Here is a 24,537-nt window from a genome sequence, read left to right as displayed (position 1 = left end):
AGAGGACTTGATGAGGGCTTTTATGACAATGCTTCCCGGCTGGGCTGCTGGCAGACGGGGGGCGCGCAGGGTCTCAGGCGGTCGGTCTTCTAATCCTGGCGAGCTGCTCTGGTCCCGGTAGTCTCGCCTCGGGCTGCCCCTTCCCTGATGAGCAACTGTTTGAAGCCGCCCTTTGGAACCCGGGGAAGGTCCTGGGGGCTGGGGCCTTGCCCACAAGAGGTGGGGGCCGCGGGGCCTCTCTCGGTTTCAGGACTGAGGTCCCCGTTTGGCTGCTGGCCGTCAGCTGGGGGCCCCTCTCACCTCGAAGAGGACGCCTGCACTTCCTTGCCGTGCTCCTCCCCCCAAGGTCCCTCCCTTCAAAGCCAGTAAGGGGGAGTCTCCTATCTCCTAGGCGTGACATCTGGTGGGTTAAACGCAATTCACGGTTCCTGCGTGAGCTCAAAAGGGAGGGATTAGGGCTTCCCTGGGCGCAGGGGTTGGGAGTCCGCCTGCCGATGCAGGGGACGCGGGTTCGGGCCCCGGTCCGGGAAGATCCCACATGCCGCGGAGCGGCTGGGCCCGTGAGCCACGGCCGCTGAGCCTGCGCGTCCGGAGCCTGTGCTCCGCAACGGGAGAGGCCACAGCAGTGAGAGGCCCGCGTACCGCAAAAAAAAAAAAAAAGAATCTGATGAAGATTATGAACTCTTTACCCAGGGAAAAGCACATTCACCAATAAACATTTGGCAAATCATTTCCAAGAGTTTACCAACTTCCTACAGTCTATCCACGGGCTTCAGTTTAACGATCCCTGGGGCTAAATGCCTTTTTTTTCCCCCAGTGGCTCTCTCTGGTTCTAAGTCTTCTTAGGAATGGAAACAGGAAAGTAGCAATTTCCATCCTTGCTAAAACATACCCCCAAGAATGGTGCTGCCATCCCTCGCCACATGTTCTGATGGCCAGGATTCTGGAAAATCCCTGTGCTCTGAAGATAAGCGATTTAGGCAAGAAGCCCCGTATAGCTGTTCATTTGCCTCCCGGAAATGAAAGCTAATCACTTGTAGAATCTGACGGACCTCTCCCCTCAGGTGATCTCTCTCCATCTTTCAATCTGTCCCATAAAATGTTTAGCAATTGGGAAATTCAGCTTTTGCTCAATTTAGTTGGGGCTGTTGTGTTGAATTTAAATAGGCACGTTGTAAACAAAATCATTTTGAAATCTTTTTCTATCAGAACAACAATTAAATTGAGAAAAGTAGGAATTCTATTAAAACAGCGTTGTAAAATCTTTCAAAAGTATAACTTTTCTAGCTCTATCACTGAAACTGATCCACAGGAAAATCACCAGTTCAGACTCGTGGAACAATTGGGTAATGCTGACCTTAACAATAAAACTGTTATTTTTCCTGCTAAAATGGGTTTATTCAGGAATAGCAAAGGAATTGTAATGTGGAAGAAGCAAGCTATAGCAAAAGCCGTAGGCAAATCCAATGAAGGAGAGGAATGAAACATTTATAAAGAAAAAGGAGGAAGTTGGGACGGGTTGTTTTGAACAAAAGCCTTTTGAAGAAAAGTGAGAGTCCAAGGTGATGATGCATCGGTGCTCGGTGCTCGCTGGCTGAGTTGCCGGGTGATTTCTTATAGGGGATGCAATGCATGTCTTTTCCTGTTGGGGGCTGTGACTGATGATTTCTTCCCATAATTGACCTCAAGTGGTACCTGCGTGAGAGCTCTCCCTTCTGTCCTCCCAACTCTATTTTAGTGAGGTTTCCCTTTACTTATTTTCACAATATGCAGCCCTAGGACCCTGAATGGGGTCTCTTATACACCACTAAAAGAACCAAAGCTTGGTGAAAGGTAGCTAATTCCGTACCTTGTTGCCTGAAATCCCTTATTCCTGGAAAGCAAGATGCTTTCAGACCACCTGGTGGCACTGAGAACACAAGAACAAGCTCAAAGGATCGTCAGCTGGCCGAGATGTTACGATTTGAACACTAAAGAGGAAACAATCATTATATTTCATTGGAACAAATCTGAGAAAACTCATGAGCCTGTGATGGTGTTCCAGAAGGGGAAACATCAAATGTACTAGAAGGAAACTTCAAGTCATGAAACAGATGATTATGTAGGAAATATTCATGATGATCATGTTACTGATATGAATTGTACTGAAATGTAGTCGACAATATCGTAGCAACTTTGCGGTGATGGACGGTAACTGCTCTTACTGTTGTGACCAGAATGTATGAAAATGGAGACTCACAACGTTGTACACCTGAAGCTAATACAATATTGTAAATCAACTATATTTCAATTAAAAAAGCCAACTTTAGCTTACACTGGTGATGCTTTCCACCGGCTGAAAGACAGTAACTGTGGCACAAAGCCGCACCGTAGCCTGAGAACTGTAGAGTCTCTGCCGCAATGAGGACAGGCTACCCCTTAGAACCACCTGGGAAACAAAAAAGCCCTTACGAGTAGACCCCGCCCAGACCAAGTGAATCAGTGTGGAGTGGGTGGGGCAGCACCCTGTGAGCCTAACATGCCCCTGGGGGGTTTCAAAGGCACGCCCCCTTTCCAAGGGGCGCAGCTGCATAGGCCCCTCGGAGCCTGGGAGCAGGGCCGCAAACTAGGGCTTTGTTCCAAATCTGGCCACCAGAGGAGCTGAGATGGTTTTTACACTTCTAAGTGGTTGGGGGAAAATATCAAAAAAAAGAGGAATAATACCTTGGGACACATGAAAAGTACATGAAATTCAAACATCAGTCTCCATAAGTAACATTTTCTTGGAACAGAGCCACAATCCCGCGTTTACCTACTGCCTCTGGCGGCTTTGGGGCTGGAGGGCAGAGTCAAACACATGGCTGCAAAGCCTAAAACATCTACTCTCCGACCCTTTGCAGAAAGAGCTTGCTGACCCCAGCTTGAAGGGAGTGGGTCTCCAGAGCCCAGCCCCCCTGTGTTGTCTTCCAAGAACTTACCCATCTGGGAAGGTGCCAGAGGTCGAGGGTCAGATGCGGGGAGATCCTCCTCCTTTCCCACCTCTTCTTCCCACCTGCCCTTCTCTCACTTTCAAAAGAGAGGGAGGCCTCTCACCGGCCCCGGGGCATAAAAACCTCCTAAGCAAAGGAACAATTCCAAATATCCGAGTCTAGTAAGATTCCGATGACACATTTTCAAGTCAGGAGGGTTCCAAATATTGCTTTACCAAAACTGGAAATGACTTCATCAAGTTTCCAGCTGCCAAAGCACTAAAAATATTTGGTGACAGATGGCCATGTGATTCTAGGCGTTCAAAGAACTGAGTAACATGGTTATGACAGAGCTAGTGACATAATTATGTAAACAAGGTTTTTTGAGTTTTACAGCTGAAACAGTTAAAATGCTGAATGTCCCATTCTGTGAATAAGCAGTTTTTGTCCACAGATATATGAACTCAGTTGGAGGAAAAGCCATGCATCTCATTAAGAAGTGAAGTTCAAGGGCTTCCCTGGTGGCGCAGTGGTTAAGAATCCGCCTGCCAATGCAGGGGACACAGGTTCGATCCCTGGTCCGGGAAGATTCCACATGCCGCGGAGCAACTAAGTCCATGCACCACAACTACTGAGCCTGCGCTCTAGAGCCTGCGAGCCACAACTACTGAAGCCCACGTGCCACAACTATTGAAGCCCGCACACCTACAGCCCGTGCTCCGCAACAAGAGAAGCCACCACAATGAGAAGCCCGTGTACCGCAACCAAGAGTAGCCCCCGCTTGATACAGGTAGAGAAAGCCCGCGTGCAGCAGTGAAGATGCAACGCAGCCATAAATAAATAAATAAAAATAAATAAATAAATGTGAAAAAAAACCCAAATTGTTAAAAAAAAAAAAGTGAAGTTCAAATAACAGTTTGTTATTATGTTTAATGAGGACTTGCCAAAACTTGCGTTATAGTTGCTTTTTTTTTTTTTTTTTTTTTTGCGGTATGCGGGCCTCTCACTGCTGTGGCCTCTCCCGTTGCGGAGCACAGGCTCCGGACGCGCAGGCTCAGCGGCCATGGCTCACGGGCCCAGCCGCTCCGCGGCATGTGGGATCCTCCTGGACCGGGGCACGAACCCGTGTCCCCTGCATCGGCAGGGGGACTCTCAACCACCGTGCCACCAGGGAAGCCCATAGTTGCGTAATTTTGGTCACTGACTCCTGATCATCGTCATTGTGAAATGACGGGCTTGGCTTCTTCCTGGCTGTTGACCAGAACTTTCTCAGCTCTTGGCCGCCTGGGCCTTTCCATGGGCAGCACACAGCAACCGGGAAAGGGTTGAGCAACCCCAGTCCGGGTGTTTCGCAGCCTAATCTTGTCAGTGACATCCCATTGTCTTTTGTCTCATCCTACTCATATGCTATTGCTGGAAACAGGTCACAAGGCCCAGCGCACACTCAAGGGAGGGAGATACAGAAGAAAGCAAATACCGGGAGGTGGGATGGGGTGGGGGCCATCTCGGAAGCTGCCGACTCCGAATGTCGAATTTTAGTAATTACAGCCTCCACATCTGTTTACACTTAGGATGAACATTTTCGGGTGTCATCTTTAAAATGTATGGAAGAAAAAAAAATGTATGGAAGGATGCAGAGTTTTCCAAAATTCTTTTACAATAAACAGGTAAAAGTGTTTGGAGATGGCGGAGCTCCAGGTCTAATGCAGCTGGGTCCTGTCGGGCAGAGGGGGGTCAGACCGTCGCCAGGGGTCTGCCAACAGCGGGCAAAGGGCAAAGGGTCTTTGAACAGCGAGAAGGTCCACCTCCCCAGACCTGGGAAGCCTGTCTGCATTACAAGGGCTGAGCGCGTCTTGGTCCGCGGGTGTCGGGGGCCAAAAGAGGCGGTCAGTTGTCAGGGAAGGAAATGCAGACAACGCTGGACTTAGGATGAAGGAAGGAAAAGAATGAAAAGTGCACTTCCGGGAGGCACACTCGTCAGCAGCGTGTAGGATAAAACGGGAGGGCAAGGTCTGGGACAGGGGGTGACGGGGACCCAAGAAGGGGGCCGCCCAGGAGACTGGGGGTCTTGGAAGGCCGGGGAGGAGGGACTTAGTCCGCAGGCTCCAAAGGCAGGCTCCTCTGGACCGGAGACTAATAAGAGGTGATCAGCCAGGCGGACCCTCAGCAGACGTGGGGCGCAGGCTCAGCGCTGGGGGCACAGACGGCCGAGGGCAAGGGAGGCCCAGAGCCCATGCAGGTGCGTGGGGACCAGTGCTCCCACCTCCTCGGGGGGCCAGCATTGTCGGAGCACGGAGTTGTCCCGACCTCGAGAAGGAGGACGGAAAGCCAAGAAAGCAAAATCTGGGTAAGAGGGTGAGGATACACAGAGACAGGGACTGAGAAAAAGGAGAAGAAAAAGAAGAGAGTAAGGCCGGGGTCGAGAGCTCGGGGAAGGTGTTAAAATAGAGTTTTACAGCCTGACGGTAAGAGCAGGGATGAAATACGGTAGCGAGCTGAGCTGGAGCGCAGGAAACGCTGGCCCGGGATTCGCGGCGCCGGCGGGGCTGAAAGAGCGCGGGGAGGAGCGCGGGGAGGAGCGGGGGGAGGAGCGCGGGGAGGAGCGCGCACCTGGGACGCACGTCGGGGCGGGACCCGCGGAAGGACTGTCCTGGCCCGAGCTCTCCTCTCTGCGCTGCCCGCCCGGGGCAGGTCTGGAAGCCGGAAGCGGCCGTGTGGGAGCTAACTCGGGACTCAGCCGAGGTGAAGCCAGGGTCGCGCCCTCGCTGTGCCCCCAGCCCGGGCACAAGCCCTCCGCGAAGGCTGGAGCCATGGGGGCTCCGCGCCGCCGGCCATGCGCGTCCCGGGGGCCCCCGCCGGTGCCGTCGCTCCTGCTTCTCCTCCTGCTCCTGTGCGGCCCGGGCCTGGGTCGCGCCTCCCTGAGGCTCTTGGACCACCCGGCGCCCGTGTGCACCCAGCAGGTGAGACCCCGACGCATCCCGGGGGGCGGGGGCCGGGGGCGCGGGGCTGCCGAGTGACAGGAGGTCCGCGCAGGGTCTCGGGGGTTCCGAGGCTCGGGCACAGAGCGGGCCGCCGTGGGGAGGACTCCCGGAGAGGCGGGAGTTGCTATGCGGACCCGGGAAAACACGGAGTTTGCTGGGAAAGATCGCGCAGCGCTGGTTGCACAACCTGGGCCGGCGTCCCAGCGGCGTCCCACCCTTGGGAGGGCCTCGGAGGAGGCGCGGCCGGCCGGAGGCGGGGCGCGCTGGTTAGTAAAGGGTGGGGAGAGGCCTACGGAGGGCGAGGCGGGAGCGAGCCCGGTTCCAGCCCGGGTCCTGGAACCCTCCTCCGCCGGAGCCCGCGCTTCGGGGACCCCGCGGCCGCAGAGCCTGGCGCACGGGCCCCGGGGCTGCGGGGGCAGCTTCGGGGGAGAGTTGTGAGGGCAGAGCGGGACCCCTCCGGCGCGAGCCCTGGAGGCCGCGCGGACCCTCAGGACGCCGCCCCTGCGGCCGCCACCGACCGGGTCTGGGGTCCCGCTGGTCTGTATCCGCCGGGCAGCTGCGCCGCTGTGCCCACAGGAAGCGACACACCCACCGCCGGGTAGTGGCCTTGGGGTGGAGGCCCGGCTTCAGGGAAAAGACTCCCCTTCGCTCCTCTTGTTTTCCTCGGTCCACTCCCCTCCACCACTGGCGCTAAGAAATAACCCTCAGTATCTGAGTCAGAGGATGTGAAACAACCGAAGCGGTATTCCTCCTGACCTAATTTTGTCGAGGATTCACCACAAGAGGGTGGAGGAGGGTCAGCGACTGTTTAGCAGAAACTTTTCTTTTAACGTGAATGATTTGGGGACCGTCCTTGTGACTCCCACTCCTGGGCAAAGCGTGAGACCCACTCAGCAGGTCCTTCCCTTGGACTCGGTTCATTTCTCAATGGCCACTTGCCAGGCGCCTGCAACATACAAGGTCCTGAAACGACAGAGCCACGCTCCCTGATGATGACCAGAGGGGTGGTGAATCATCCCGGAGACGAGCCAGTGCTCTCGGTGCAACCAGTGAGTGTACAGAATTCCAGGGAAGAGAGAAACTCCTGCAGCCTAGGGTGCTCTTTGCGGTAGAGAAGCCACTTGGGCGGCCCTCCAGGACAGGTCTGGAGCGTTCCAGGAGGTGGAAAGCGCTGAGCCAAGGCCCGTGGGTGGGCAGGCTGAGGACTGAGGGGTCTGAGTGGCAGGAAAGTGAGAGAAGCATCTGGAAATGAGGGAGGGGCTCCCCTGAGCTGAAACGACCTGACCTCAGTTGCTCAGCGGGAGCAGGGGGGCTCGGCCTGATGGGGGTGTGGGGTGGCAGAGCGGGATCCCCTGGCAGATTCGTCTGCACCCCCGGGCTCTGCCTTCCCTGGCCACAGACACACGTACACGCCCCCCACAGCCCGCGCCCTGGAAAGAGAGGAGCGACGCCCTCCAGATTTCTCTCCCTCCGCCGGCGCCTCTGTGGACAGAGCACCACGTAGCGTCAGGGGACGCCCGCACTTGACCCCGGAGGACCTGGGTTTGCATCCTGACTCCACCACCTACAGCCCAGTGCTGCAGGCGCGGGACGTGGGGGCTGACAGATGGTTGTGGACCGAAAGGACGAAGGGGAGGGTGAGCATCTGAGTGACGAAGCCAGCTCTGCCTGCGAGGCAGTGACAGGCGGAGACCAAGCAAGGTTGGTTCCGGTTGCTTGGATTTAGTGCCTCAAAACCCAGGGGACTCTGAGTCCCCCCCACCCATCCGATCCTTACTGGAGAAACTGTGTTTCCCTGGGGGACCCTTCCCACCTGGGCCTTCTCAGCTTCCCATGACCATGACCGCCAGCCCAGAAGAAAGCCCGCAACTTGGAGGTGGTCGGCGGGAGTGTTAACGCAGAAGTTTCTAGACAGGATGTGTGTTCCTTACAAATTCTTCTTTTCCCCAAGCACTTGCAGCTCTGACTGGGGGTGGAACGGCCGTGGGTTTAACCCCATCTTCTGGTCGCCACAGCTTTCGACCGTGCCCCTCCCCGAGTGTCAAGTTGTGTCGTGTGGGCACCGGGCAGTCGGGGCTGTGGTCAGTGCATCACCGCAGAGTTCATGGGCTCCTCCACTGGCTGCCAGCCTCTGTGTGAGATGTGACAGATAGCACATAGCATCAGCAGCAGGGGACGCGGCTGAGTCAGGCCTGGGCCTCGGGTGGAGCTTGTCTCTCAGCCGCCCTGCAGCCCCGGCCAGTCCCTCCACCGCCGTGACCCAGTGTTCCCAGCCATTCAGGGATGACTCTTGCCTCACGGGGTTGTGGGGAGGGCACATAACACGCTGGGCGGACCAGGGGCTTGTGCGCTGGGTATGCTGGGGCAGGAACAGTGGCCTGCAGCTTCATGCCGCCTCTGTGCCGGGGGTGACAGGCATACCTTCATTCAGAGCTCTCAATGGGCTGCCGGGCCGGCACCATGCACCTGTCTCGGAGACGCTGGGCGGCCGGCCAAGGTGGACCAAAGCAGAACTGTGTGTGACCGCCCAGCCCACTTCTCTCTACCAGGCTCTCGTCGATGTCCGTGGAACTGTCTGAGTCCTTCCTTGTAATCTTCACCACCGCGGATGGAGAGGGTGGGCCCACCTGTTGCGAGCGCCCCTTTTTACGTAGAGGCCGCGTGGCCACGATTAAGAGCGGGATTCTGGAGCAAAACTGCACGGGTTTGCGTGTCAGCTCTGTGGAGCCTTGGGCCACTTAGCTGACCTCCCTGTGCCTCAGTTTTTTCATGAATAAAAAGGGGATGATGGTACCGACCTCATAGGACTGTTGTTAAGATTAAAGGACATGTGCGTACAAAGGGTTAGCGTTATGCCTGGCACAGGAGGAGAGCTCGGTGCACACTGGCCACAGCCATCATCATCATCGTGGGCATCCCCTCCTGGGCTTCTGCAGGAGGCCCTGACATAGTGCTGTTCACAAGCTCACAAATAATGTTCTGATCCTACTGCTTTTTAAATTAAAATGGGCATTTGGGCTTCCCTGGTGGCGCAGTGGTTTAGAGTCCGCCTGCCGATGCAGGGGACACGGGTTCATGCCCCGGTCCAGGAAGATCCCACATGCCGCGGAGCGGCTGGGCCCGTGAGCCATGGCCGCTGAGCCTGCGCGTCCGGAGCCTGTGCTCCACAACGGGAGAGGCCACAACAGTGAGAGGCCTGCGTACCGCAAAAAAAAAAAAAAAAAATTAAAATGGGCATTTGAAACAAAGAAATGAGGGGTGATTTGTTGGAGGGGAATAAAGCAGGGTCTGTCCTGGTGGCATCCAGAGGAGATCCTGAATGCATTTTTTTACACGATTGAAAACATTACATTGATGTAAATTCCTTATAGAAATTAGATTATAAGAAGAAAAAGTCTGCTATGGCTTCCCCTAAACAAATTCATGTTTTCATTTGTCTGTCTCACATTTTAATCCTTTTCTTTGTTGGAATAATGTCATAGATGAAATTCTACCTTATAATTAACTCTTATCAAGGTGATATATGGTGATCCTTTTAAAATGGTACAAAGATGTTTAAAACAAAACCCAGCAGGTCCCTGCCCCCCCCCACAATCCCTAAAACAGTTCCCCAAAGATGATCACTTATACTACTTCTGGTTATTTCTTCTGGCATTTGCCTCCATACTTCTAAATGTACTTATATTGTTATTCTTCATTTGTCGATTTTAGATATTACCTACTGATTTACAATAGATGAAAATTTAAATTTCTTACATTACCTCCTCCCACTGCTTCCCCTCCCAGTCTTCCCATTGTGGTTCTATCAGTGCTCAGTGTTTGTTTGTTTGTTTGTTTGTTTTATTTGGTTGCACTGGGTCTTACGGGTCTTAGTTTCGGCAAGCAGGCTCTTTAGTTGTGGCATGCAAACTTTTAGTTGCAGCATGCACGTGGGATCTAGTTCCCTGACCAGGGATCGAACCTGGGCCCCCTGCATTCGGAGCGTGGAGTCTTAACCACTGCGCCACCAGGGAAGTCCCAATGGTCAGTGTTTATACTATAACAAATGCTAATCTTCACTGCTGAGGCAAGTATGTGTGCTTTGGTTGTATTTCTTTTCTGGTATAATTTCTCTTTCCTCCTGGAGATGATAATTCCTTTCATTCTTGACTTCCATAATTTTCCATGTAACTAATGTTGGTTTTTTTCTATGAGATTTTGGCATATGTGTTTGTCACATGGCAGATGTTCCATCAGTTTCATTCTGTATTCTCCAACCCCAGCCTGGACCGATTACTCCCCAAGCCTGTGGCAGTGGGTCAGTCTTCCTTTTCAGAGGTTAACTCCCTCATTTTGCTGGAGCATATCCTGCAGTTTCCTAAGAAAAAGTGTGAGGTTGTGAGAAGTATGGATAGATGAATCGATTTTTTTTTTAAGTCTTTATGTGTCTGAAAATGTCTTTATTCTCGCCTCACACTTCTTTGATAGTTTGGCTGGGTATAAAAATCGCAGGTTAAAGATACTTTTCCCTCAGGATTTTTAAGGCACCGCTTTGCTGCCTTCCAGCCCACAGCACAGATGCTAAGACAGCCAGTGCCACTCTGATTCCTCTCTGTGTATCGCCTATTTTTTTCTCTCTGTAAACATTATGATTTTCTCTTCACTCCTGGTATTCCGGAAGTCTCACGCTGGGCCTTGGTCTAGGCCTTTTATTCATTTGCTGTGAAGGCCATTCAGTGGGCCTTTTTAATTTGGAAATAATCAGTTCTAGAATTTCTTTTTCTTTTCTTTTTAATTTCTTCCCTCTATTTCCTGTGTGGTCTTCTCCTGGAAATCTAGTTAACCATGTCTTGTCACTCCTCAACTGATTCTCTAACTACTCATATGTTGTTTCTCCTGTTTCTGTTTGTGGCTGTTCTACTCTTGGAGAAATTTCCGGAACTCTGTGGCCCAGGCCTTCTGTGGAATTTTTTATTCTCAAGATGCGTTTAGATTCCCTGCTCGCTCACTTTTGCTCACTCTCCACACTGCCCCGTCCTTCTCATGTGGGCGAAGTGTCCTCTCTTATTTCTGTGAAACTGTTACATTTTGTTTGTCTTAATTTTATCCTGTTCCCAGCATTGTCTTATTTCCTCCAAGAGCTTTTTTTTTTTTAAATTTGGGGGGTTTTGACATATTTTTCATACAGGAAATCCTTCTCAGATATCTGGTACCCTTTGGCTGTCTGAGAATATCTCAGGACTGAGGTCCTAAAGGCTGACTGGATGCCCTGTGTAGACGGGCATTTTGATCACTGAACTCACTGTAAGGGTCAGGCTGGTGGTGAACATGGCCTGTCTGTTGGGCGACTCTCAGGTGTCGAAATCCAGAGGTCTTTTCTCTGGGCCTGGCTGCCAGCATTCTTTTTTTTTTTTTTTGGCTGCACTGGGTCTTCGTTGTGGCACCTCTAGTTGCAGTGCACAGGGTTCTCTAGTTGCGGCACTCAGGCTCAGTAGCGGCACGCGGGCTTAGTTGCAGTATGTGGGATCTTAGTTCCCCAAGCAGGGATCGAACCCAGGCCCCCATGCATTGGGAGTGTGGAGTCTTAACCACTGGACCACCAGGGAAGTCCCCATGCCAGCATTCTGATATCAGGGCAGGGAAAGAGGCTAAGGTGCCTCCCAGCTCCTAAAGGCACTCAGAAAATGCCAGTTCCATTTGCCACGTGCTATGCCCACTTCTCACCCTGTGTCTCCTCAGTTGACAGGAGAGAAGTGTGTTCCCCCCCCGAGAGTGTCCCTCAAAGAGAGAGGGAGGGTGCCTGTGTTTCATTCTTGAGAATGAGCCCGGGGACGCCAGAGCCCGGCTTGTGGATTCAAGTTCTTTCTTGTCTGTGATTACCTGCTTCTCTTTTCCGCAGGGGCTGAACTGCACAGTCAAGAACAGTAAGTCACCGGTGTTTGTTTTTCTCATGTTGCCGCGATGAAGCACTGACCCCGCGCTGAGCTGATGAGGGTCCCAGCCCCCAGCAGGAGGACCCCTGAGATTTGGGGCCGCACCTTCACCTCCGTCAAGGACGTTCATCGTGCAGCAGTCAGGATGGGAGGCACAGGCCTGTCATTAGGATTTTCTCTGGGGTGCTACCCTGGTGAATGTGTAATACGACTCTTTCGCCAGAGCTGTCACCCTGAAGTGGGCGACATCTGGGGTGGGACCTTGTTTTGTGTTTTAATTCAAGGAGGAGGCGCACAGTTCAAGTGTCTGTGCTCATTAGGGACCCCGCACATGACAATAGGGCAGCTCTTATGGTTGCCCCACTCTCCTGCCCCACTTCCAGCCACTGCCTCCTCTCAAAGCCAAGGACATGCTTTGTCGTCTCTCCTAAGGTGCCCTTTAGACATCAGAGCTTTGCCATGACCCCAGACAGGCATCAAGAGAGCGAGCAGGGCTGGGCAGCTGAGAGCACAGCCGCGGTCTCAGGGGCCCGGCCTGGCCGTGAAGGCCTGGCTCCCTGGACCCCCGTGAGGTGTCTTCTTTGGCCTGCATCTTTGGCTTCTTGCAGAGCCTGCAAGCCTCTGATTTCTGCCTTTCCTGGCCCCCAGGTACCTGCCTGGACGACACCTGGATCCACCCTCGAAGCCTGACCCCCTCGCCCCCCAAAGACGTGCAGACCCAGCTGCGCTTTGTCCACACGCAGCAAGGACACCTGCTCCCCGTGGCTCACGTCGAGTGGACGCTTCAGACAGACGGTGAGTGGGCGTCTGGACGTGCTGCCCACCTCCGGGTGAGCCCACAGATTGGACCGCCCGGCCCTCCCCCCAGACTCAGAACTGGGCTCCCAGCCCTGTGCTCAGACGCGAGGGGCCAGTTTAGTGAGAGGACCCATCGTTTCAGGCAGTGAGTCCTTCCGCCGTGTTTGGATGTTAACCCGCGATCCTTCAAGGAAGGCCCTTCTTCAGCCTAAAATCTTCGTCACCCTGGAAAAGGCGTCAGCTCGTGAATTGTCTGACTGCGGGGCTGGCCTTCCTGACAGCAGTGCCCCAACCTCTCAGGGGCGGGTGACCAGGGCTCCCAGACCTGTGGACGGCCTGGGGGAGTCCTCTTCCTGAGGCTCCAGCCCCGCTGGCTGCTGCGTCCTCTTCAAGCTCGGGGACGCCCCTTTGACACCCACAGCGTGTCGCCAATGCCCTAGCCACGAATTTGCAGAGCGTTCGCTTCGAGCCCTGGGTGAAGTGTCGCTGTCCGTGTCCAGCGGGGTAGTTGTCCACGAGACAGTGGCTAATACAGCCCAAAGGGAGCTTGGAAGGAGCAGGAAGTGGAGGGCGGGTAAGACGGGCAAGCGTCCCAGACGGGACGTGCTCCCCCCACCCCGGCGGTTAGTCATCCTTGATCTGCAGCTGCGGCCCCTCCCCTCCCTCTGCCCTCCAGCCAGCATCCTCTACCTGGAGGGAGCGGAATTGTCTGTCTTGCAGCTGAGCACCAACGAACGTCTGTGCGTCAAGTTTGAGTTTCTGTCCACACTGAAGCATCATCACAAGCGGGTAAGACTCCAGCCGGGGCGGGGGGCGGGGGCGGGGATGGTGGTGACCATTGGGGAACAGCACATGCACGCGCGCACGCGCGCACACGCGCCGCTCTTCCTTCCGACCTTATGTCGCCGCTCGCTGTTGCGGCTCTGTGACCCACGCCTGCCAGCCTGCCCTGTACCTGGGTCAGCCCGGGGCCTCCGGGAGGAGAGGCTCTGCCCAGACCGGAGCTGCCGTGGTTTCTGCTGCAGCTGCTGCCCCTTTTGCTGCCCAGAGCCGGAAGTGGATTCTCTTTGAGTTTGGTTAGAGCACTGATGCTCAGCGCGTGGTCCCAAGACCAGCAGCATCACCTGGAGCTGTTAGAAATGCAGGTTCTAGGGCCCCACCCAGACTTCCTGAACCAGAGGCTGCGGGTGTTTAAACAGCAGCGGTTGGTGGTGACAAGCCATCCAGGCGGTCCTGACCCAGGCTCATCTGAACACGCTGCTTTACGTCTGGAAAGTGGCCGCTCCCACAAGTGGCAGGGCTCCCACAAACACAAGCAGCAAAGACAGATCCCCTGTCCCGTGTTTAGTGGGGACCCCCAAACTACTGCTGGAGGGTGGTGAGGACCAGGGACCCCCACGGACTCCACCAGGGAAGTTGGAGTCAGCGTGTGTCACCTACACCATCCAGAAAAGGTTTGCGCAACGAAGATGCTGTCAGGCCTGGGCAGGGGGGCGGGGGGGACCTCGTAGCCCCCTCGCTGCACTTCTGTGCTCCAGGACATTCTCAAGAGACCCCTGGCTTTCCCATTTAAGGAGGCAGAGTCACTTAACAAGTAGTTTTTAGCTGCCCCTTGTGTGCTCTGGAGTTGGAGAGGGCCGATGAGGGAGGGGGCTCTTTCGTCTTTCCCCAGATTCTCTTGCTTTTGGCCCCCACTGTCTCCTGATGAGGCCAGATCTAGGTTTTTTAAAATAGGCAAGAAAGGGACTTCCCTGGTGGCGTAGTGGTTAAGAATCCGCCTGCTAGTGCAGGGGACACAGGTTCGAGCCCTGGTCCGGGAAGATCCCACATGCCGTGGAGCAACTAAGCCCGTGTACCACAACTACTGAGCCCGCGCTCTAGAGCCCACGAGACACAACTACTGAGCCCATGTGCCACAACTACTGAAGCCCATGTGCCTAGAGCCCGTGCTCCGCAACAAGAGAAGCCACGGCAATGAGAAGCCCGCGCACCGCAACGGAGAGTAGCCCCCGCTCGCCACAACTAGAGAAAGCCCGTGCGCAGCAACGAAGACCCAGTGCAGCCAAAAATAAAATTAATTAATTAATAAAAAAATAATAATAATAAGCAAGAAAGACCAGAAGAAACGAAAAACAGAGAAACAGATGCCTCCGACTTGGGAGCTTGCTGTAGTGGTTGTTTTCTCCCTCTTTTGACTGATCCTTTGGGGGTGGATGAGGTGCACTTTGGGCCCAGGTGGGTGAGAGCCGTGACCTGTTTGCCCTCCCATTCTCCCATCTCCTAGTGGCGTTTTGCCTTCAGCCACTTCGTGGTGGAACCCGGCCAGGAGTACGAGGTGACTGTCCACCACCTGCCTAAGCCCATCCCTGATGGGGACCCAAACCACCAGTCCAGAAACTTCCTGGTGCCCGGTAAGAGCGCGCCCCCCCCCCCAGCGTTGCCTTCACCCCTCACTTTGCAGTCAGCCTGTGGGACCCATGGGACAAACAGGTGCAGGGCCAGGTTCTTTGCTGAGTGGCCACAGCCTCCACTCCCTGAAGGCGGAGCCCGTTCTTGCGACACAAACAGTGGGTGTTGGCCCACGACCCCAGGAGCTTCACGGGACCCGGAGTCCCTCCGCGGGGCTGAAGATGCACGTTTCCTGCCCAGAACGTGTCAGGAGCACAAGCCAGTCCCAGGAGAGCTGTGGCCCTGCTCCCAGCCCCGCCCCAGCTCTCAGTTCCTCATTCTTCCCCCACGTCCCACCTGCATTTATCCCACGCCTTCCCCTCTTGCCACTACTCCTTCCTCCTGGGAGGCCTGGCGGGCTTATCTTCCAAAGCATCATTTGATGTGTGTGCACGTCTGGGGTGCATCTCTGTCCTCACCAGCATCTCTGCCACTGCCTGCTTTTCTCATTGTTAAGAGCCAAGCACACCTGTCTAGGCCCTTGAGAACAGGGCCTGGACCCCACACCCGCCTGTGCAGCCTCCAGACCCCCACAAATGGCCCTGCCTGTGGGAGGTGATCGGGAAATGCTTGTTGAAGCCTTCTTCATCTCCAGAGCACCCCCTGCTCACACACGTGCACACATGCATACTCCTGTATGTGCACACGCACACAAATGTGCACACGCGTGCACACACGATCTGTTCACCCGGCTTTCTTGCCCCCCGTGTCACTCCCTGCTCCCTGGCATTCCATCATCTTGGCATATTCGTGGCGTGATATTGCGCTGTTTGCTTTCACAGTCTCTCCCACTGGAATGTCATCCTTGGAGGGCAGGGACTTTGTCTCACCCACCAGCGTATCTCCAGGGCCTAACACAGGGCCTGGCACATATTGGGGGCTCAGCCAGTATTTGTCAAATGAGTGACCCCCCCGCCCCCTCCCCTGTCCCTAAAGCGGACTGGCTCAGCCCCTGTCACTCGCGGTGGTTCACGCCTCTCTCGTGCCTTCTGAAACCAAAGTAAAAACGTTGCAGTCAAAGAAATGGAGGGATCAAGAAGACATCTCCAGAGGAGTGGTCCCCACGGGCTCCCTGCGTCCGCAGCATCATGGAATCACCTGGGAACTTGTCATAAATGCAGGTTCCCAGGCCCACCCCAGAGGGGCTGAACCCAAGACTACCGTGAGGACATGGGAAAGTTGGGGAAATGCTGCCGTTCGCTGAGGGGGACACAGTCCATCTCTCCTCAAGGGCAGAGGCGGCTTAGGAGAGGGAGCCCCGGGGGAGACGAAGCAGGAGTGGACCAGGACCCCTCGGTCCCAGGCCTGTGGGGCCTCTGGCCCATGGCAGTGTCTGTCCTGGGGCTTCTCTGAAGGGCCAGCTTTGAGCAGGCTCCCCAGAGGCAGAAGGCTGTTAGCTCTGGTGTCAGAGGCCCCGCAGGAGCCAGCTTTCCAGGGGAGGCGCGTGACGGTTGCACTTTTTCCCGGTCCACAGACTGCGAGGACCCCAGGATGAAGATGACCACGCCCTGCGTGAGCTCAGGTAACTGGCGGGCAGCCCTGTGGGGGGCTTTGCTTGGGTGCACTCGCACACACGCACACCTGCACGCGTGCTCGCCCCTCACTCCCGGCCGCGTCTGTGCCCCTGGGGGACAGGCAGCCTGTGGGACCCCAACATCACTGTGGAGATCCTCGAGGCCCACCAGCTGCAGCTGAGCTTCACGCCGTGGAACGAGTCCACCAAATACCAGATCCTGCTGGACAGCTTTCTGCCCGCGGAGAACCGCAGCTGCTTCCGGCGCGTCGTGGATCTGGACGTGGTAACTGCTCTCTCTGCCGCTCTCCTAACCCCCCCAGCTTGGCTCAGAGCCGCCTCTCCAAGCCTCGAGGCCCAGGCGCTCAGGCTGTGCTGGAGGGCGTGACCTGGGCTGCCGTCCTCCCTTCCCACGTGTGACTGGAGCGTAGCTGGTGTGTAGTTGCTCCGACAGCTGACGGGACACGGCTGTCTCTGCCCTGCACACCGGCCCTCTGTCCTCCCCTCCCCCACGTTTTCCTGGTCCTCTTTTTGTTAGCCTTGTTAATTCCATTATTGCAAAAAGGATTTGAAGGCTTTAAAATGTGGAAGTGAAGGCAAAGGGAAGCAAAGCTGAGGAAATAAGATGAAGCCAGGGTAGGGCCAGTGCAGGACAGGTGTGTCCGTCCCCAGGATCCCCAGCGGCCGAAGCCAAGCGGGGCAGCTGGGTGCTGGATGCAGTCCTGAGTCCACACAGCCACGGCCCTGGGGAGGGGCCGCTCCTCCTGGAGCGGGACCTGCTAGCCTCTCTCCCCGGGGCCTCCTGGGGGCGCATCCCAGCAGGGGCCAGGGCCTCACTGCCCCTCTGCCCTGCAGCCTGCACAGGAGGCCACCCGGCAGTGCTGCAACGTCACACTCACCCTGCCAGACTTCAGCTGGTGCTGCCGTCACCACGTGCAGGTGGGGACGGGGTGGGGACGGGGTGGGCGGCCCGGGGCTCGTGCTCCCCAGGGACCCAGCACCGCGACCGCCTGGGATTTCCTGCCCGGCCCCTGGCCTCACCTGGGCAGGGCCCTTTGCCCCCTCCTGCCCAGCAGCTGCAGGGACGTCCTGGAGGGGCCGGCGGGGTCCGAGGTGGGCCACGTCCCCCTGCCTCTCCTCCCTGCGCTCTGTCCTTGCAGATCCAGCCCTTCTTCAGCAGCTGCCTCAACGACTGCCTCCGACACTCGGTGGCCGTGCCCTGCCCAGGGGTCCCACACACCCCAGGTGAGACGCACGGCGGCCGGGGCGCACCCGGGGGGAGGGCGGGCGAAGGTCAGCCGGCTGACCGAGCCCTGACGTCGTCCAGGCCTGCGCTGTGGGGCCTTAGAGAGACTCCAGGTTGGACTCCTGACTGCCTTTCGTTAGCTGTGTGGCAAAGCACTTAACCTTTCAAAACTTCCGTGACTTGAAAAATGGGGATTCTATTGTCATAGTTACAGTCAAGGACCATGTAGTGAACAGAGTGCTCTAACGTGTCCATTTCTAGTTCTCACAAACTGTGAGTCATAGTACTACCTGCTAAGTACTGTATACTAGGTACTGTGCACTGTAGTGCTGTGTGCTGCGTACTGTGTACTAAGTACTGGGTACTGTGCACCACAGTATAGGTACTGTGTACTATAGCGCTAAGTATATTTTACTGTGTACTAGGTACTATGTACTGGGTTCTGGGTACTATGTACTTTGTACTAAGTGTGTACTGTGTACCTTATACTGAGTGCTGTGTACTAAGTGCTGTGTACTACGTAATATATACCATGAAGTGGAGACTCCCTCCCCCAGGTTCATAGGTGAGGAAACTGAGGCACAGAGATGTCAGGCACCTTGTCCAAGGTCACACACCGAGGAAGTGGCAGAGCCCCGGTTCTGACCTGAGCCCCCAGCACGCTGCCCACTTCCCGTTCAGAAGCCTCCTGCAGCAGACGCCAATCAAAAAGCAGCAGAGGGGCTTCCCTGGTGGCGCAGTGGTTGAGAGTATGCCTGCCGATGCAGGGGACGCGGGTTCATGCCCCGGTCCGGGAAGATCCCACATGCCGCGGAGCGGCTGGGCCCGTGAGCCATGGCCGCTGAGCCTGCGCGTCCGGAGCCTGTGCTCCGCAACGGGAGAGGCCACAACAGTGAGAGGCCCGCGTACCGCAAAAAAGAAAAAAAAAAAAAAGCAGCAGGCATTGCACTGGCCTGGACGGAACCCGGCCTCCAGGTGGAGGCAGGCGTCTCCCAGTAGACCACCAGCTCAGGTGTCCCCTGTAGGTGGTGTCGCTAAGTTTAATAACCTGTACAAAGGGCTGGGCGTCGGGCCAGGCCGTCAGCAGGCCCTGGCACCGCACGCGGGTGCTGGGTGTGTGACTGCTGCTAGTAACTGAGAGTCTGTCCTTGGTTCTCATTGCAGACGCCGTTGAAGGTAAGGCCGACTCCTCCCAGGCTCTGCCGCCTCAGGGGACACAGAGGTCCCTGTGTCCTGGAGTGGAGCCAGGCAGAAAGGCTGTACCAGGAGGCGGCCCTGGGTGGTGGGACCATGGCCCATCTTGGTGTCAGGGAGGTCCCCCCAGGGTGGGCGGTTGGTTGAGGACCCCAGGGCTGGCCCAGCAGAGAGGGCAGCTCAGGGAGGGCAGCGGGCGGGCCCCCGGGGCTGGTGTCACAGGCCTCCCTGCCACGCCATCACGCTGTTCTCCTGCCACAGACCACATGCCCCTGTGGGTGTCCAGGTGCATCCCCGGCCTCTCCATCCTGTTCGTGGGTTCCGTCATCCTGCTGACCGTCTGCCTGGCCTGGCGGCTACCGGGTAAGGCCAGGGGCTGTGGGCCCACCTGGGGCTTGCCCTCTGCCCCGCCTCTCTTCCCGTGCCCCTCGTCCCTGCACCAGCGGGGGGACTGTGCTCACAGCCCCACGCATCCCCGCCCTTCAGCCTGTTAATAAGCATCGGTTCCCTCCGGCTGCGGCCCTCTCTGGCCACGTTCTAAGCAGGAGGAAGCATGGGTCTTTGGGGTGGGGACTTAGCCTCTCCCTGCCCCTCCACAACCCCGATCTGGGAGGCCGTTTCCCCTGTGACCACAGCTCACGCTGGGGAAGATCACCAGCGGGCGCAAGACCTGTCGAGAGGGTCCTTCCCTGGGAGGGTCCCGCGTCCAGGTCTCTGCAGGCGTCGGGAGGCCGTCTGCTTCTCGTGCTACATGTCTGACCTTTTCCCGAAGCGGCCACTCCTCGGGGCGAGGGAGGACCTCAGAGTTCTAGGCAGAGGCCCAAAGGGTGGGGCTTGGAATCAAGGTTCCAAACGCCCTCCTTGGCCGCATGGCTCTGGTGAGTCAGCCCTGCTCCACGGGCCCTTCGCTGCCTCCAGCACGGAGTGGCCACTTCAGCACGCTGGTTTACCTCCTCACCCCAGAGCACCAGCAGGAGGGACTTCCCTGGCGGTTCAGTGCTTAGGCCTCTTCGTTCTCATTGCCAAGGGCCTGGCTTCACTCTCTGGTTGGGTAGCTAAGATCCCACAAGCCACGAGGCGCGGCCAAAGAAGAGAAAAAATCCCAGGAGAAAATGTAAGGGGCCCAGTGGCACTGCTTCTGGAGGCATCTCGGAAGACTTTGCCTCCTGAAAGGACACGTCTGGGGAAGGGGCTTTCCCTGAAGGCGAGCTCTGCTTGGGGATGGCCACTGTTGGGGTGTAACCTCCCAGGCACCATTCTGGGGGTCCCAGCCAGGTCAGTGCTGCAGACCCAGCACCGTGCGACCCAGCTGGTGGGGTGTGCCAGCCACTTCACACACAGACCCATTTCACAGAGGAAGAAACTGAGTTTCAGAGGCGTTGATACCTCCCGCAGGTCACACAGCGGTCATGGGAGGGACGGTCTCCCTGCAGAGGCCCAGAGCGTCTAAGAATGCTACCTTGACCCCTCCCTTGGTCGGGAGTGGGGCAGAGCTCCCAGCAGGTGCCCCTGTGAGCTGGTCCCTGTTTCTCTTCCAAAAGAGCCGTTCTGAGCCATCTTGTAAGATTTGTGCTTCCTGCAAGGACACTTCTGGAGCATCACTTCTGGCATTTCTTTTCCTCTCAGGGTCCCATCACGGAAAATGTGAAAACGGCAGCAAATGCACAGGTGGGCGCCTCCCGGCTTGGGCGGCCTGGGTTTGGGGTGAGTTTGTTCACAGCGGCCTGGAGGGGCCACCCAGTCAGCTCCTGTCCCTCAGGAGATGACACCTGCCGGGGACCCACCTCTAGCTCCGAACAGAGGGGACCTCAAACAGCGAGGCTGGGCACCGTGTTTTGCGAAAAGCGGTCCTCCCGAAAGCAGCTGTGTGTAAACGGGCCTTTGTGTCTTGTAAGAAAAAAGACAATTTTAATTAACATGGAGGCTAAAGGCCAGATAAAAAAAGGGAGACTCTTCCCCGAGGGCACAGGCTGTTTCGCAGGCAGCCAGCACGTCGAGGCGGCCGCCTCGGGCTTATTCTGAGGTCTCAGCTGCATTCTGGGGGCTCGGGAGGCTTCCGGCCAGCCGGGCGGGGCTGTCCCCGGCCTGGGTGTGTGGTCAGCGCCAACATGCCTGACCCCTCGGCCTGGCTCCCTTGTTCCCCTCAGACGTCCTGCCCGCTGCCACCAGCCTGAGCCCCCCACCCCTGACGCCCAGGAAGGTCTGGATCGTCTACTCGGCTGACCACCCCCTCTACGTGGACGTGGTCCTGAAGTTCGCCCAGTTCCTGCTCACCGTGTGCGGCACCGAAGTGGCCCTCGACCTGCTGGAGGAGCAGGCCATCTCGGAGGCGGGGGTCATGACCTGGGTGGGCCGCCGGAAGCAGGAGGTGGTGGAGGGCAACTCCAAGATCATCGTCCTGTGCTCCCGAGGCACCCGGGCCAAGTGGCAGGCCATCCTCGGCTGGGAGGACGCCGCCGTCCAGCTTCGCTGTGACCGCGGGAAGCCCGCGGGGGACCTGTTCACGGCGGCCATGAACATGATCCTGCCGGACTTCAGGAGGCCGGCCTGCTTCGGCACCTACATCGTCTGCTACTTCAGTGACATCAGCTGCGAGGCTGACATCCCCGAGCTCTTCAACATCACCTCCTGCTACGCGCTCATGGACAAGTTTGAGGAGGTCTACTTCCGCATCCAGGACCTGGAGATGTTCGGGCCGGGCCGCATGCACCGCGTCGGGGCGCTCACGGCCCAGAACTACCTGCAGAGCCCCAGCGGCCAGCAGCTCCGCGAGGCCGTGCAGCGCTTCCGCCGCTGGCAGGCCCAGCGCCCCGACTGGTTCAAGCTCGAGAACCTCTGCCCGGCAGACGACCAGGACCTCCCGTCCCTGGACGAGGAGGCCTTCGAGGAGCCGCCGCCGGGAGGAGGGATCATCCGGCAGGAGCCGCTGGTGCTGGAACCCGCCTCCCAGGGCAGCCTGCTGGTGGAGCTGCTCCTTGCGGGGGAAGGAGGGGGCCCGTCGCGGCTGGAGCCCCAGCCTTGGCCCCAGGAGCAGCCGGCGGCCCAGACGCTCCAGACCACGGTGGTCCCGGTGGACGGGGCCCCTCCGGCGCAGGCGGTGGAGCCCATCCTTCGGGCTGTCAGGAGCGGTGCCGCCAGCCGGCTGGCCCTGGCTGGGGGAGACGAGGCCTGCCCGCTTCTGGGCGGCTGGGGCCCGCGGCGGAACAGCATCCTCTTCCTCCCCATGCACCCCGAGGACCCGCCCGTCCGCAGCAGCCCCACGGGGCGGCCAGACGGCTCCATGCTGCCGTCCCTGCAGCAGAGCCCGCGCTGCCAGGATGTGCGCACGCCCCCTGGGGGGGAGCAGCGGCGGTCTGTGCAGTCCGACCAGGGCTACATCTCCAGGAGCTCCCCGCAGCTCCCGGACGACGCCGACGGGGACCGGGGCGGGGGGCCGGGCGGGCAGCCGCTGTGTCCCGAGGGCCTGGAGAGCCTGCGGAGCCTCCAGCTCCTGCTCTTCCTCCAGGAGCTTCGCAAGAACCCTGGCCTGGAGCCCAAGGGGCCGCCGCGTGGGGCTTCCCCTGCCCAGGGTGGTGAGCACGTGTGTCCGTAGGTGTGCACGTGTGGACGTGTGTATGCTCATGTGTGAGATGTGTACCTTTAAAACGTAAACATCTTGGGGCTTCCCTGGTGGCGCAGTGGTTGAGAGTCCGCCTGCCGATGCAGGGGACATGGGTTCGTGCCCCGGTCTGGGAAGATCCCACATGCCGCGGAGCGGCTGGGCCCGTGAGCCATGGCTGCTGAGCCTGCGCGTCCGGAGCCTGTGCTCCGCAACGGGAGAGGCCACAACAGTGAGAGGGCCGCGTACCGCAAAAAAAAAAAAAAAGTAAACATCTTGGCTCTGTCCCCTTAACCTTTCTTCCCGTGACCATCCCCGCGAGAACCCACAGCCTGTTCCCAGGAGCTAATGGCGGTGTCCTTGGGTGTCCGTCATTCGTTCCTTCAGCCTTTATTTTGTGCCCCGCATTGCCCTGACCATCAGGGAGCTGCCCTTCCAGTGAGAGGGACGGGGTAGCACACGGGGTGGGGCGCGAGATGCAGAGGCTGCCAGAAGCTCGCCCGGGGCCGTGAAGTCCGCAGAAGGGGTGCCTGGCCCAGGGGGAAGCTTCTGGAGGAGGACGTGTCTGAGCCGAAGGAGCAGCTCGTTTCCCGGGCTGAGGGCTGCAGGCGAGCGGGGCAGGGCCGTAACCGAGCCTGCCACGGAAGGCGGGGCAGTGGGCGCAGCCTGGGGAGGCCTCGGGGCCAGGCTGGGTGCAGCTGGGGCTCCTTCACCAGGATGAGCTGCTGCCGTCAGGAGGCTGAGGGCCAAACACACCCAGTCATTTTCGGAAAGAGACCAGATAGAAGTGGGTCGTGGCGTCTGACGGCATCAGCATGGCGTGAGCTCAGCGTGGCCTCAGTCAGTGGGAGACCTACGGCCGAGGGTTCTTTCAGGGCCGCAGGCTGGGCCCCTGGGCTGCAGCGCCCGAGCTCGGGAAGCACAGGGAGCCCCCAGCCCTGTGCACGCAGGGGTCCCCACCCTGGGATTCAGGGTTCTCTTTGCCTGTACCTGAGTCCTGAACTGGAGCTCCAGGCTCCCGCACGGAGGAGAGGATTCTGAAGTTCGGAGGGAAATCAGATACCAGGGTGTGCGCACGCGCGTGTGTGAAAGAGCTTATCAATGAAGGAATGAATAAATTTGTTAACTCAGAATTCCTGGCGGTCGAGTCACACGTTGCTATAGGTCAAGAAGTTCCTCGTGGCAGAGGCCTTTCTCGTGGTGAGGTTGTGGCTGGTAGCAGCAGGCCTTCGAGGCCCAGGCCCCGGACAGTGCTTAGCTCACAGCCAGCCCGCTGGTAGCAGAGGACCAGGTGCGGGAGTGCTATAGACTGGCGTCGGTGTCCCCCCAGATCCTGAGGTTGACACCTAATCCCCTGTGTGATGGTGTTGGGGAGGACCTCTGGGAGGAGGTGAGGGCGTGGGTGGGGCCTCGTGGATGGGACGAGTGCCCTTCTGGGAGACCCCACAGGGCCCCCTCGACCTTCTGCCGTGCAAGGACACAGCGAGATGGCCGTCTGTGAAGCAGGAATCTGCCGGCACCTTGACCTTGGACTTCCAGTCTCCAGCACCGTGAGGGGCGTTTCTGTCGTTGATGAGCTGCCCAGTCTACAGTGTCCGTTACAGCAGCCCGAGCAGACAAGGACGGGGACAGAGGATCTGAACCTTCCCATCCACCAGCCTCTGAGGCACCATCCCTCTGATGATGCAGGTGGGTGTCATTGGGTCCAGACTCCCACAGGCTTTCTGAGACATTCCCCCTGCTTCCAGTCAGCGTGTGTTCAACATACAGAGTGTGGATTCCACAGCCGGAGCCGGGGCTCTGCCGTGTGGCAGGATGGCCAGCCCACGTGGTCCTGGTCCCGGGAGCACGCTCTCCATGTGGATCGCCTTCCCCACAGACCTCAGATTCTTGTTTCGC

The 24,537-nt window shown here is 57.7% G+C and overlaps 1 protein-coding gene across 2 annotated transcripts; it reads left to right on the top strand.

Annotated features, from left to right (window-relative positions):
- Positions 1-5,654: 5,654 nt before the first annotated feature.
- On the top strand, positions 5,655-22,920 carry IL17RA (interleukin 17 receptor A). 2 transcript variants are annotated; one of them, XM_082850935.1, is made up of 12 exons: positions 5,655-5,908; positions 11,808-11,832; positions 12,490-12,636; positions 13,316-13,428; positions 14,924-15,050; positions 16,562-16,609; positions 16,723-16,886; positions 17,456-17,539; positions 17,761-17,845; positions 19,302-19,403; positions 20,667-20,708; positions 21,188-22,920. In XM_082850935.1, the coding sequence occupies exons 1-12, from the start codon at positions 5,759-5,761 to the stop codon at positions 22,630-22,632; spliced, it is 2,532 nt and encodes an 843-aa protein (XP_082707061.1). In that variant the 5' UTR covers positions 5,655-5,758; the 3' UTR covers positions 22,633-22,920. The 2 variants fall into 2 exon arrangements, with proteins under 2 accessions (XP_082707061.1, XP_082707062.1); XM_082850936.1 differs by lacking the exon at positions 11,808-11,832.
- The last annotated feature ends 1,617 nt before the right edge of the window (positions 22,921-24,537 follow it).

The sequence above is a fragment of the Leucopleurus acutus genome (genome assembly GCF_964270905.1).
Source record: "Leucopleurus acutus genome assembly, chromosome: 11".
NCBI classification, from domain to species: Eukaryota; Metazoa; Chordata; class Mammalia; order Artiodactyla; family Delphinidae; genus Leucopleurus; species Leucopleurus acutus.
This window is presented reverse-complemented; position numbering and strand designations above follow the sequence as displayed.